General features: G+C 35.8%; 1 protein-coding gene across 4 annotated transcripts in view; it reads right to left on the bottom strand.

The window, feature by feature from the left end:
• LOC136975971 (dynamin-like) overlaps positions 1–12,178 on the bottom strand; it is a 104,200-nt gene continuing 92,022 nt past the window's right edge. For all 4 annotated transcript variants that reach the window (XM_067271159.1, XM_067271161.1, XM_067271160.1 and 1 more), the window contains 4 exons: positions 1,483–1,539; positions 726–901; positions 496–654; positions 1–415 (listed from right to left, as the gene is read on the bottom strand). In XM_067271159.1, the coding sequence (XP_067127260.1) occupies positions 361–415; positions 496–654; positions 726–901; positions 1,483–1,539 (447 nt within the window). In that variant the 3' untranslated portion in view covers positions 1–360. The remainder of the gene's footprint in view (positions 416–495; positions 655–725; positions 902–1,482; positions 1,540–12,178) is intronic.

Raw genomic sequence — 12,178 nt, 5'->3', positions numbered from 1 at the left:
TATTTCTACATTCATAGTTTAATAAAACAAAAACATTTCATTAGTCTTAAGAAACTACAAGAGTATATACAAACATATACAATTTATTTCTGTCAAACTAGAATTATATGAAAAATATAAATATTGTATACAATATTAAATTCATTTATTGCATTTGTATAGCAATATTGGAAGACTAGAAAATTTTTGGTGATGACACAGTTCAAGATTTTTATAAATATTAATAAAAAGAATCAGTTAAAATTCTTATTTAAGAAAATAAAATTCTAAATCACAGTAATAATTTTATTATATTATCTGATATAAAATACTGTGAGACAAATTTTAAATTATTAAATAGAAATTTAATTTTAAAATTGTTCAATTGGGTCGTGGTCTGTCGGGTATCCGAGGTGGGATAGAAGGCACCGATCTCCTGTCGAAAATATATTCAAAATTTTAATATAGAATGCTTTTTACTAACGACGAGAATTAAAATTATAAATAAAAACGTACAGAGGTATAAGTGGTGGAGGTAATGCAGTATTTGATTTTTGTTGAAGTAATCCAGAAGTTGCAGCTGCATTGTCTGTACGAAATCCAGAAATACCGGACGGACGAGTGGAAACTGGGATTGCAGGTGGAGGACGATATTCGGCATTCCTTCTATTATCACTGTTTTAGTAAATGTGCAAGTTAATACCTAGCAATAATTTTCAAGTGTAGACGTATTAAAATATATTTACCTATCTGAACCTTGAACTGACAGCCAATCATTGCTGACTGGGGGAGGAATAGGTTGATATGTCGTGTGCATAGAGACATCACTAATAATTTGGAGAGCTTGTTTGCAGGCATGATACATTCGTAATATTTCTTGTCTCTTTTTTACTTCCTCTGGAGATTCCTCCATTATTGTTTTCTATAATACAGTCAAACCTGTTTTTATGCGCTCTTTTTATGTGCGATTTTTATTTGTGCGATTTTTTTAATGCGAATTTTTAATTTGTGCGGTATAGTTGGCGACTAGTCTCGTGCGATTCGTCATGTCTTACGTTGACTTATTATAGCTAAATAAACTTATTATAGCATAAATGCACTTATTATAGTAATATTATTGCATGAATATGCGAAAAATGAAATAATTTACTTTTTAAGTCAACAAAACACCACCTGGACAAAAATATGTAAAACAGACGATAGACCAGACGATGCAGTCAAGTGCTGACATCTGTTGTCAATAAATTCTATTTCGTACGGTTTTGAGTTATTTTCTATGTGAGACTTTTTTTATGCGGTCCCTGTTGACCGCATAAAAAAATTATTTTTTAATTGTGTTGCGAAAACTATTATTTACAGCCATTCGTGAAGTTTCGTGAGATTTTTTTTAATGCGTTTTTTTTAATGCGGTCCCTATCCCCCGCATAAAAACAGGTTTGACTGTATTTATTATAACTCTCACTCTAATTCATACTGAACAAAAAAATGAATATATTTACGCACCTGATCTACAGAAGAATATAAACTTGGTAGAAGATCTGTTTTTATAAAATCTTTAGTCTGCAAAATTAAAGTCCATTAATAAATACTAGCCAATTAATAGACTTATCTTATACAAATTATTTGATATATACATTCTAACAGTCTTAGAAATTTTTATTTCAAATAATTTATAAAAAGCTTAAACAGAAAAGGATTACAAATTTATGTTAAATCAATGATGATAAATCCAATACAGGTATCTTCTACTTAACATCAATAATCTGTTCCTGAAAATCAGACCTTTTTCTAGAAAACATTAACCAGGAGCTATTTCCCATTATTTTAAATGGGAAAATACATTACCACATCAATCCAAGACTCCAAATTAATTTCTGAAATGCAACGAACATAATACAATACTTAGTTTATAAGTTATATATATATCTATCATATTAGAACAATTATGCATTTTATGATCACAAAGCTGTTAATATAACTTAGTTATTAACATAGTTACTTTTGTATGCAGCAATGTATTGAATTTGCATACTAATGCAAACATTACACTTACAATATAGAACAGCAAACAACACACAATAAAGGAAATTTATTTTTTTTAAAATGCAGACAAAAACTTAGTAAAAAACAGGGAATAAATCAAAACACATTCTTAACAATGTCTAACACTCTAAATTGAAAAACCAATTACTATTAGTGATGTCAAGAAAGCATGTTCAGTCTTTCAGCCATGATATGATACTATAATGTCTCTTCAGCACCAGCTATATTTAAACTGCATATTCCATTTCTTAATACTTGGGATATTTTACAAAATGTCTACAAATGATTCCAACATTCTAACCAATTATATTTGGAATGTAACTTGACTTTCCACATGAGCTGTTTTATTAAAGATGTTTTATTGAATTTTTGAAAAGTAGAAAATTTTTCTTATGTAAATATAAACCAAAAAGCATATTGAGAGATACATATATCCTACAAAGTTTGAATATTCAACCCATAAGACATTCAACTGAAAAAAGTTACACAGGAGATGATGCTTGTATTATTTTATATTGATAAAATATTTTATGATCTTAAAACAGTTTCTTTTTAATTTTACTGCTAGTCTTATATTGTATAAAAATATTTTGAGGTTTTTCATTTAAACAAATCTATATCTATACTACTATATAAAGAGACAACGTATCTTTTGTTTGTGATCACTAACTTTGAAAACTATTGAGCCAATTGTTACCAAATTTTAACTGTAGCATCTGTAGTGCTACGCGACTATGTATTATTATTATTATTATGTTGGGTTAAGTTAGATATACTCGGTTAACACCGGTGGCTGTGTACTATGCCAAACCAAAGTCAAGGCATAGTAACCAAAACAGAAATTAAAAAAGTGTATCAGTGTGTGTGTCTGTATTCAGGAATTTTCTCACAATATGACATGTATTCAATATAGTGGCCTTCTGTAGTGTGATATATGTTTTTCTATTCAATTCTAATGTGCCCAGGCTTTTGTGTAGTGTGTGTGGTATGACACCTGTAGAGGAGAGAACAACAGGTACAATAAGCACCCTATCCATCCTCCACAGATGCCTTATTTCCTGGGCGAGTTCTGTGTACTTGCTAATTTTTTCAGTGCATGCGTTTTGTATATTGTGAGTGTTTGGAATGGATATGTCTATAATGTATGTGATTTTATTGTGTTTGTCAATGAGTGTGATGTCTGGTCTGTTGTGGTAAATTGTTTTATCTGTGATTATGGCTCTGTCGTAGTACATTTTGTGCGTGTTGTTTTCCAATACTGTCTGTGGAATGTATTTGTAGTATGGTTCGTGGATGTCTGCTAATTTGTGTTTCTTTGCAAGCTCTTGGTGTATTATATTTGCTACTTGGTTATGTCTGTGTAAATAATCTGTCTGTGCCAAGAGCTTGCAACCAGAGGTGATGTGTTGTATAGTTTCTGGCATGATGTGACATTTTCTGCATGTGTCATTTGTGAGTGTTGCATCTTTGAGTATGTGTTTTCTGTAGTTTTTAGTATTTATGACCTGATCCTGTATGGCAATCATGAATCCTTCCGTCTCCCCAAAGAGGCATCCCCGAGCTAACCAGCTGTTTGACGCAGTTTTGTCAACAAAATCCTGGGCCAGATCATAAGGATGCCTGCCATGGAGTGCCTTTCGAGCCCACGATTGCTTAATGGTGTCTATGCTTTTTATATGTTGCATTGTGTCCATATGATGCGAGTGTAAGTTTAATGGTGTGTTATTCGAGTCTGCTAGAGTTACTGCTTTATGTAATTGTGATGTTTCTTGTTTTTTGTAGAAAAACTCTCGCAGTGACTGTATTTGTTTGTAGTGAAGGTTAACTATGTCAATCAGGCCACGTCCGCCATCTTTACGTGGAAGGGTTAATCTTTCTGTGGCAGATTTAGGATGATGTTGTTTATGCTTAGTAAGTGTAGTTCTTGTTTTCCTTTGGAGTTGCTCGAGATCTGTGTGAGTCCAATGTATAACTCCAAAAGAATATGTGAGTACTGGGATGACATATGTGTTTATTGCTTTAACTGTGTGTTTTGCATTTAACTGTGTTCTGAGAATAGCATTTAACCTACTTTGGTATTCTTTAATCAGTCTTTGCTTTATTTGTGCATGTTCTGTTAGTTTGGCCTGTTGGAATCCTAAATACTTGTAGAGCTCACCCTCTTCCATGGATTCAATAATGTCTCCATTTCCAAGTGCAAAATCTTCTTTCTTCAGGATTCCTTTTTCTATGTGAAGTGTTTTGCATTTATCTAGGCCAAATTTCATTTGTATGTCCTTGGTGTATGAATGTGTGATTTGTAAGAGTTGATGAAGTTGTTTTTGTGTGGATGCATAAAGTTTTATGTCATCCATGTACATGAGATGTGACAGTGTAAACTGTGTTGTTTTTTCGTGTCTGATATTGTAACCATATTGCGTGTTGTTTAACATGTTGGATAATGGGTTCAGGGCTAAGCAGAACCAGAGAGGACTCAAGGAATCTCCTTGAAATATTCCTCGCCTAATAAAAATTTGGTTTGTTTGTATGGAAGTGTTACTAACCCTGAGATGTAGTGTTGTTCTCCAGTGCTGCATAGTGTTTTGAAAGAATGCAATGAGTGATGGATGTATTTTGTACATGTGTAGGATATGTAGCAGCCAACTGTGTGGAACACTGTCGAATGCTTTTCTGTAGTCTATATATGCCATGTGTATGTTTCTGTGTTGTCTGTGTGCTTGCCGTAGAATGACTGAATCTATGAGTAACTGTTCTTTGCATCCCCTGTGGTTTCTACGGCAACCTTTTTGTTGTTCTGTTAGAATGTCGTGTTCTTCAACATGTTTGTATATTTTGTTTGCGATACAGGATGTCAATAATTTGTAGAGTGTTGGAAGACATGTAATTGGTCTGTATTGTGTGGGGTCTGTGGTATTGTTGTTTTTAGGTTTCATGTAGGTGATGCCCTGAGTAAGAAAATTTGGCATGTCTTGTGGATTGATGATGATGTGTGTTAGATGTTTAGCTAGTTCCTGGTGCAGTGATGTAAACTTTTTGTACCAGAAATTGTGAATGTTGTCTACACCAGGTGTCTTCCAGTTGTGTGTTCTGTTAACAGTGTATTGGAAATCATGTATGTTTATTTCAACACAGGGCATAGTTGGTATGTTGTGCAAGTTTCTGTTCTCCTCCTCGATCCAGCCTGCATCAGCATTGTGCGTGACAGCACTGGACCAAAGAGAAGACCAATATGTTGTGAGTTCTTCTTCTGTTGGTGTGCCACTGTGCTGTGTATCAGTGTTTGCTTTGTTATTAATTTGTCTGTAAAAGAGTTTTTCATTGTTTGTAAATAATTTATTTTGTTGTTTTCGTAGTGTACATGTTTTGTATCGTTTGAGTCTACGTGCTTTGGCAGCAAGTTTTTGTTTTAGTGTATCAATGTATTCTGTAATGCGTGTGTTGTGATGTTCGTGTTTTGTGTGTGTTTTTATTTTCTTGAAAATGTTTTTGAGCTGTTTCCTTAATTTGGGTGTTATGTTGTTTTTAGCGTATTGTGTCAGCTTGCCTAATTGCTGTCTAATGTCATTTATTTGTATTTCTATTCTTCTCTGCCAGGCAGGCTTGTGATAGAATTTTGTTTTCTGTGTGTTTGTCTGTGATTGTACTTTCAGCCCATGGTGTGTCACTACTGTGACTGCCCCAGCATAAACTAATGTATGAATGTCTGAGAGTGTAGAAATTGAATGAATGTAGTGTGGTAGTAAGTGAGTGTTTACGTAATTTAGTGTTTTTCCTACTTCCTTTGACGTGTTGATTTTTGGTATTCGTGGTCGTTGTGTGGGATCTGTGCCTGTATATTTAGTGAGTGTTTCCTGAAATATATGTGAGAGTGTATTAACTAAATCCATGTCTATGTTATCAGTGATGGATGAGGAAATGTCTGTAGTATCATTAGTGGTAATTGTTGTATGTGTGTTATTATCAATGCTTGTTGCTGGATTATCCTGACAGGTTACATGATCTTCATTAATGTTAGATGTTTCTGTCTGTTGATGTATTTGATCAGCAACCTGTTGTTTGATAAGTTCAAGTGTTGTTTGTGGAATAAGGTTGTTGTGTATAATTGTTCTTTTTTGATCAACAACCCTTTGTTCAGTGACAGTGAGATGAGGATATTGTTGTGTGAATTTATGGTGTAGTTGTTGTCTGTATGCTGTCATGTTTGTTTCAAGTTTTGTGATGGTGTAATAAGTACGGATGATAAACTCGTTCATTTCTACTGTCCATTTCATCCGTTGGCGTGGTTTTCCAGCCTTTGTGGTCTGTGGATGCATTGCCACAGAAACACCAAGGCTGGGTTGGTTCCTCACATCTGTTGAGGGCATTGCAGTAGCCATGCTTGGGCCGGTGCTGCTTTCGCCACCGGTAACCAAGGGAGACTGTGGCCTATTTTTCGAACGTGAGCCTCTGCCTAACCCACGAACGCGGACCTTGTTAACCCGGGCGACGTCCGAGCCGGTATCACACTTTGATCTAGTTATCACCATAATAAATATCTCCACAGAATGTGGGTGTGGTCACTCTTAGCTTCATTTCTCCCCATAGACCTTACTGGCATGGGTGTCCCTACCAGGAGCTTATGCTCCAGCCTGCATTGCCCTATGGATCAGTAAAATTACTGGGCTCTCCCACCACGACCAGGTGGTGACCACGGGAGAGTTATTATTATTATTATTATTATTATTATTATATTTTTTTCGGTTTTCTTTTTGTATATATCGGGTTTTCTTAATTTGTACCATGTCGCGTCGATTTTTGTGATGATGTCACCATAGTGTATGTGAAGAACCTCCTGATTGGTCCAGAGTGGGACAGTAAATGCAGCGGACTTCCGGAGAGCGGGAAATATAAATTGAGGAACTTCATGTTTTAGGACACTTTTTTGGTTCCTGGTTGCGGTGTTCTGGCCACGTGTGGACACGAGATCGAGGCGCCGAGTGCGGGAGGTCCGAGAACGGGAGGAAGACGAGATAGGAAAATCCGTTCGCATCCAACCGAGGACAATGCAACAGTGGAATACAACTTAGTCAAGAGATAAACGACTGGTGGAGGACTCGTCCTACCAGATTAGTTTTTGTTTCAATTATCTGTACGCGGTGTAAAATTGTCGTGAGTAATATTAGTTTGTAATTTTCTTTTTCTCTTTGTTACGCGCCATTCGTTGCCCTATTTTTCCACTTGTTATTAAACTTCCTGAAACCCGAAGGAGGAAAGAGAGGAAGCGTGTAAACGTGTGGCAATTGATTATATACTCGTATATCACGTGCCCCTTGTCAAAATTGTGATAGTCCGTGTTGTATGTAATTATCGCTATTGTATTAAAACTGAATTAATTTAAAAGACAAATACTTGTTAAGCCGACTTGTTCGCTTTTTTTTTCTTGTCTAGCCCTGCAGACTTCGTTCTACAGCGGTATTTACACATCTTTATGATCCCTGAAATGTTTACCACTAATCAAACCTACAGATTTTTGTTAATTAAATAAAACTGCAATGGATTTTGTCTGTCTATTTGTCTCTCTCTTCACTAGATGGCGACACATGAATTAGACTTTTCTTATAGACAGAAAGTACTATTATTGAAGTTTACTATTATATTTGTCATTTTGAAGCTGTTGATTGATCTTTACAAGGTCTTAGATCGAATAATAAATTAATGGGTGGTTTAACCTTTGTTTTTGCCAGAGATTTTCGGCAGACTTTACCTGTGATTCCAAAAGGTACGAGAGCTGATACAATAAAAGGATGCTTAAAGTCTTCACGTATTTGGAACAGTATTGAAAAACTTTATTTGCGTACAAACATGACAGCTCATCTTGCAGGAGGCAACCCTGCATTTCCAAAACAGTTACTGAAAATTGGTGATGGAACAGTAGGCAACAAAAATGGCTACATCACTGTTAGGGACTGCAATTGCTGGATCCCTCGTCCAGCAATCCAGCTGGATCCAGCGCATTCTTCGGCCTGCTGGATCCAGCGCTGCAGATCCGCAAATACTCAGTTAACTTTCTAAATAATGGCAAAAAAGTCTACGTTGTCGCGTTGCCGCTTTGCTAACTACTAGACTGCTACTAATTATTTACTCACTACTTTACTAACACTAATAATTAAATTACTTATAAATAAACTATACCTTAATCAATCCAGAAAAATTTAATAAAATAATAACGTATTCAATCACTTTTAACGATCTTCTTCAGTTACAAAAGAATACAACATTAACTATAGAACATAAAATGTGTTTGAAATAAATATAAAAAGAATAGTGCTTAATTACATCCCATTTTTAAACAAGATACATAGATGTACTGCCAGGTCTAATAATTTTCGTATTGTATACAGACGTAATCCCACTGTTTTCAAACTTTTAAGAAACAATAAAAAGAAAGAGGATCGGAATTCAACAGAATATGAATGGGTATATATATATTCGGTGCCTTTACACGACCAACGCTTCAATTCCAAGCTTGTTTATGTGGGTGCAACGATGCATAGTTTAAAACAAAGGCTCAAGAGCTCAAATATACAATCAGTAAGAACTTTGACAACACTGCCTGGCATCATACGCACGACAGAAGGATGTTAACGTCCAATGGGATCAAGCGGCAATTATAAAAACAACGACGAATAGGCAAACGGTCAAACATCTTGAGAGATTGGAAATCTGCAAGGCGCACATGACAACTGGTTGTATAAACCACAGAAATCCGGACTCATTGTCTACCGTGCAAAGATCCTTTTACATTAATTAATGTTATTAATGGACAATGCTGATTTCATTGTTATATCTTATATATATTTTTTTTTTCCGCTATTTATTTTGTTTATTTATCTATATTTTGTCCGTTTGGGCGTTTTCCATTAATTTTTATATTTATTCCGAACACATTTTATGTTCTATATTTAATTTTCTATTTTTTTGTAACTGAGGAAGATCGTTAAAAACGATTGAAAACGTTATTATTTTATTAAATTTTGCTGGATTGATAAAGGTGTAGTTTATTTAACTTATTCTACTTCCAGTACATAGTTTTATATTTGTGGGAACGCCCGGAGGGAAGATGGAGTCGTACCTCCTTTTTTTCGGCGAACAGGTTCGGCAAGACCCACCCCACTGTCGCGGATGGCTAAATTTTTATGATATCCCATTTTGTCGGGATTGGGTAATTATTTGTCAGGTTGAGTAAAGGAAGCGTGTGGGTTTGTCGATAAGTTTAAGGCGATATTCGAATAAACGGAACCATGGTGAAAACAAATAACAATTTATTTAAACTACAGAGAAACTAGAGAAACAGACAAACTAACTACAGAGAATAGCTCTACTCTAACGCGTCCGGTTCCTAACCGTGGGAGAGAGAGAAAATTTATAAATTTCGGGGTCATACCTCTTCCTAGGATGTATCAGCTGGAGTAATTGTATGGATAAGCAGGAGGATCGGTCGTTCTTCGGTCATTGAGGTTGGCAGGAGGATTGGTCGTGGCGGCTCGTCTTCAGCGGGCTTCAGAGTCCTCAGGGTTCGGCCCTCAATTCGGATCAGACAGGATGTGCGTCTTATTCGGACCTTCAGCGATCCTGTTATCAGCCTTTTTCCCCCCTTATATACTACAGGTCACGTTATCTTCGATCACCAATCGCGATAGTTGGTGAATTGCTGACAATTCAATCTCCGTGACTAAGAGTTTGGATCCGGAGAGAAAGGAAGTGCTTTCCGGCGGCGGAAGGCTGAACATCCTTTGAATTTTGACCTTTTCTACAATTTCCCACGAGGGGGTTTAAACAAAAAAAATATTTTGGGCCGGGTTAAACCCGGTTCTCACATATACTTATTTGAGGACCAGGTTAAACCGGCCCAACAGATTTTAAATTTTTATTGTTCAAATCCCCTCGGGAGATTTATCGAAGAAGCAATCAAAATTCAAAGGATGTGCAGCCTTCCACCGTCGAAACGCACTTCCCTCCTCTCCGGATCCGACCTCTGAGTCACGGAGCTCGACTCATCACCCACCATCGCGATTGGTGATCGCAGCGGACGAGACCTGGAGTATCTAAAGGGGGAGATATCTGAACGGGGTGGCTGAACGTCCGAAGAAGACGAACATCCCGGCAAATCCGAATCTGAATCAAAGGCCAAACCCGAGGAGGACGCCGGAGCCACCGACTACGAGCCGCCACGCCCGATCCTTCTGCCCATCGCCAGAGCTGGAGAACGACCGATCCTCCTTCCAATGACCGATCAGTCCTACAATTATTGTCGATACATCCTAGGAAGAGGTATGACCCCTAAGTTTGTGAACACTCTCTCTTCCCCGCGATTAGGGACGGGACGCGTTAGATTCTCTGTATTAGGTTATCTATTTAAATAAATCGTTATTTGTGTTATCCTGGCTCAGTTATTTCGAATATCGCCTTAAACTTATCGACGAACCCACACACTTCCTCCACTCGACCTGACAATTAATTACCCAATCCCAACGAGTCAGGATATCATCAAAAATTTAGCCATCCTTGACAGTGGGGTGGGTCTTGCCGACCTGTTCGCCGGAAAAAAGGAGGTAGGACGGAGTCGTACCTCCCGGCATTCCCATACTTATAAATAACTACAGACTAATATGTAGAGCATATATAAGAAAACTGGTAAGACTGATAGCCACTTAGCCACTGATTATCCGTCCTTACATTATTAATAATATATTAATATAAATTAATTAGTAGAATTACTTTTGCTATTATTTAACTTAAAGATTAAATGTTTAGTTAGATTATAATTATAATGTAAAGTTAATTATCTCTATCTCAAGTGTTAAACCGAACTAAAGTTAAGTTTACTACCTAAATGTGTAAGAAGTTTTACTGATTTATAGCGACCAGTCTAAATAATAAAAGTTTCTTAAGTATTTAAAAAAAATGTTTTATTTTTTTTAAAAAAACCATAAATTTCTGGGTAGATAGATAGACAGATAACACTTTATTGCACCAAAAATACATACACGCTGGATCCGCGCTGGATCCAGCTGGAATGATTTCAATCCAGCAAAAATCCAGCTGAATTGAAAACATGGCTGGATTGCAATCCCTAATCACTGTCAGTGAAAACATAGGTAAGATAGTAAGAACAGTCAATGATTTGATTTCTGAAATTTATCCTGATATTTCAGATTTATTGTATCTTTGGTTGTGTGAAAGGATCATAATTTCACCTAGAAATATAACAGCAGAAGAAATAAATAACATTATTCTTGAAAAAGTCAATGGTAACAGTTGAGATTATCTATCGATTGATACAGTTTTAAGCACTGATGATGCAGTCCATTATCCACAAGAGTTTCTTAATGGTCTCAGCCCATCTAGATTCCCACTACATAAATTAAAATTAAAAATTGGTTCTCCAATTATGTTATGTAATGTTCAACCTCCCAATCTCTGTAATGGTACCAGGTTACAAATTACAGCTATGTGTGACAATATCATTGAAGATATAATTCTCACTGGACCAGCGACTGGGGAAATTGCATTTATTCCTGAAATCCTAGTGATTCCTACTGATCTACCATTTCAATTTAAACGTTTACAATTTCCAATTAGTTTCTTTTGCTATTACAATTAACAAATCACAAGGCCAAACATTCCAACATGTTGGAGTGGATCTCTCATGGCCAATTGTATGTAGGGTTTTCCAGAACTGGAAATCACAACAATCAGATAATTTTGATACCATGGGTGACAAAACTCGAAATATAACTTATTCAGAAATTTTATGATTTTTTTTATATTTTGCAATATTCTACTGCAATACTACACATTGATCACCCAAAAGTAATTAATGAACAATTAGTTCAAATTTTCGAAGTTCTATATGTATATAACAGCAGGCGAGGCCGCAATGTGGATGCTAGTTAATTATACAATCAGTAGAGCTAATCGCTGTTAATATTATTACTGTGACTGAGGTAATTAGATATTCCTCTATTATATTTCCATTTGTTAGTGATGATGAAAAAGTAATCAAAGAATAGAAACTGACGAAATTCGTAACACTACTTAAAACATAACAAATTATTATTTACCTAAAAAGCTACTACTTGAGTAAAACTACTCAATCTGTAAAAATGTCAGAGAT

Source organism: Centruroides vittatus, unplaced genomic scaffold, assembly GCF_030686945.1.
Source record: "Centruroides vittatus isolate TY-2023 unplaced genomic scaffold, ASM3068694v2 contig_392, whole genome shotgun sequence".
In the NCBI taxonomy this organism is placed as follows: Eukaryota; Metazoa; Arthropoda; class Arachnida; order Scorpiones; family Buthidae; genus Centruroides; species Centruroides vittatus.
This window is presented reverse-complemented; position numbering and strand designations above follow the sequence as displayed.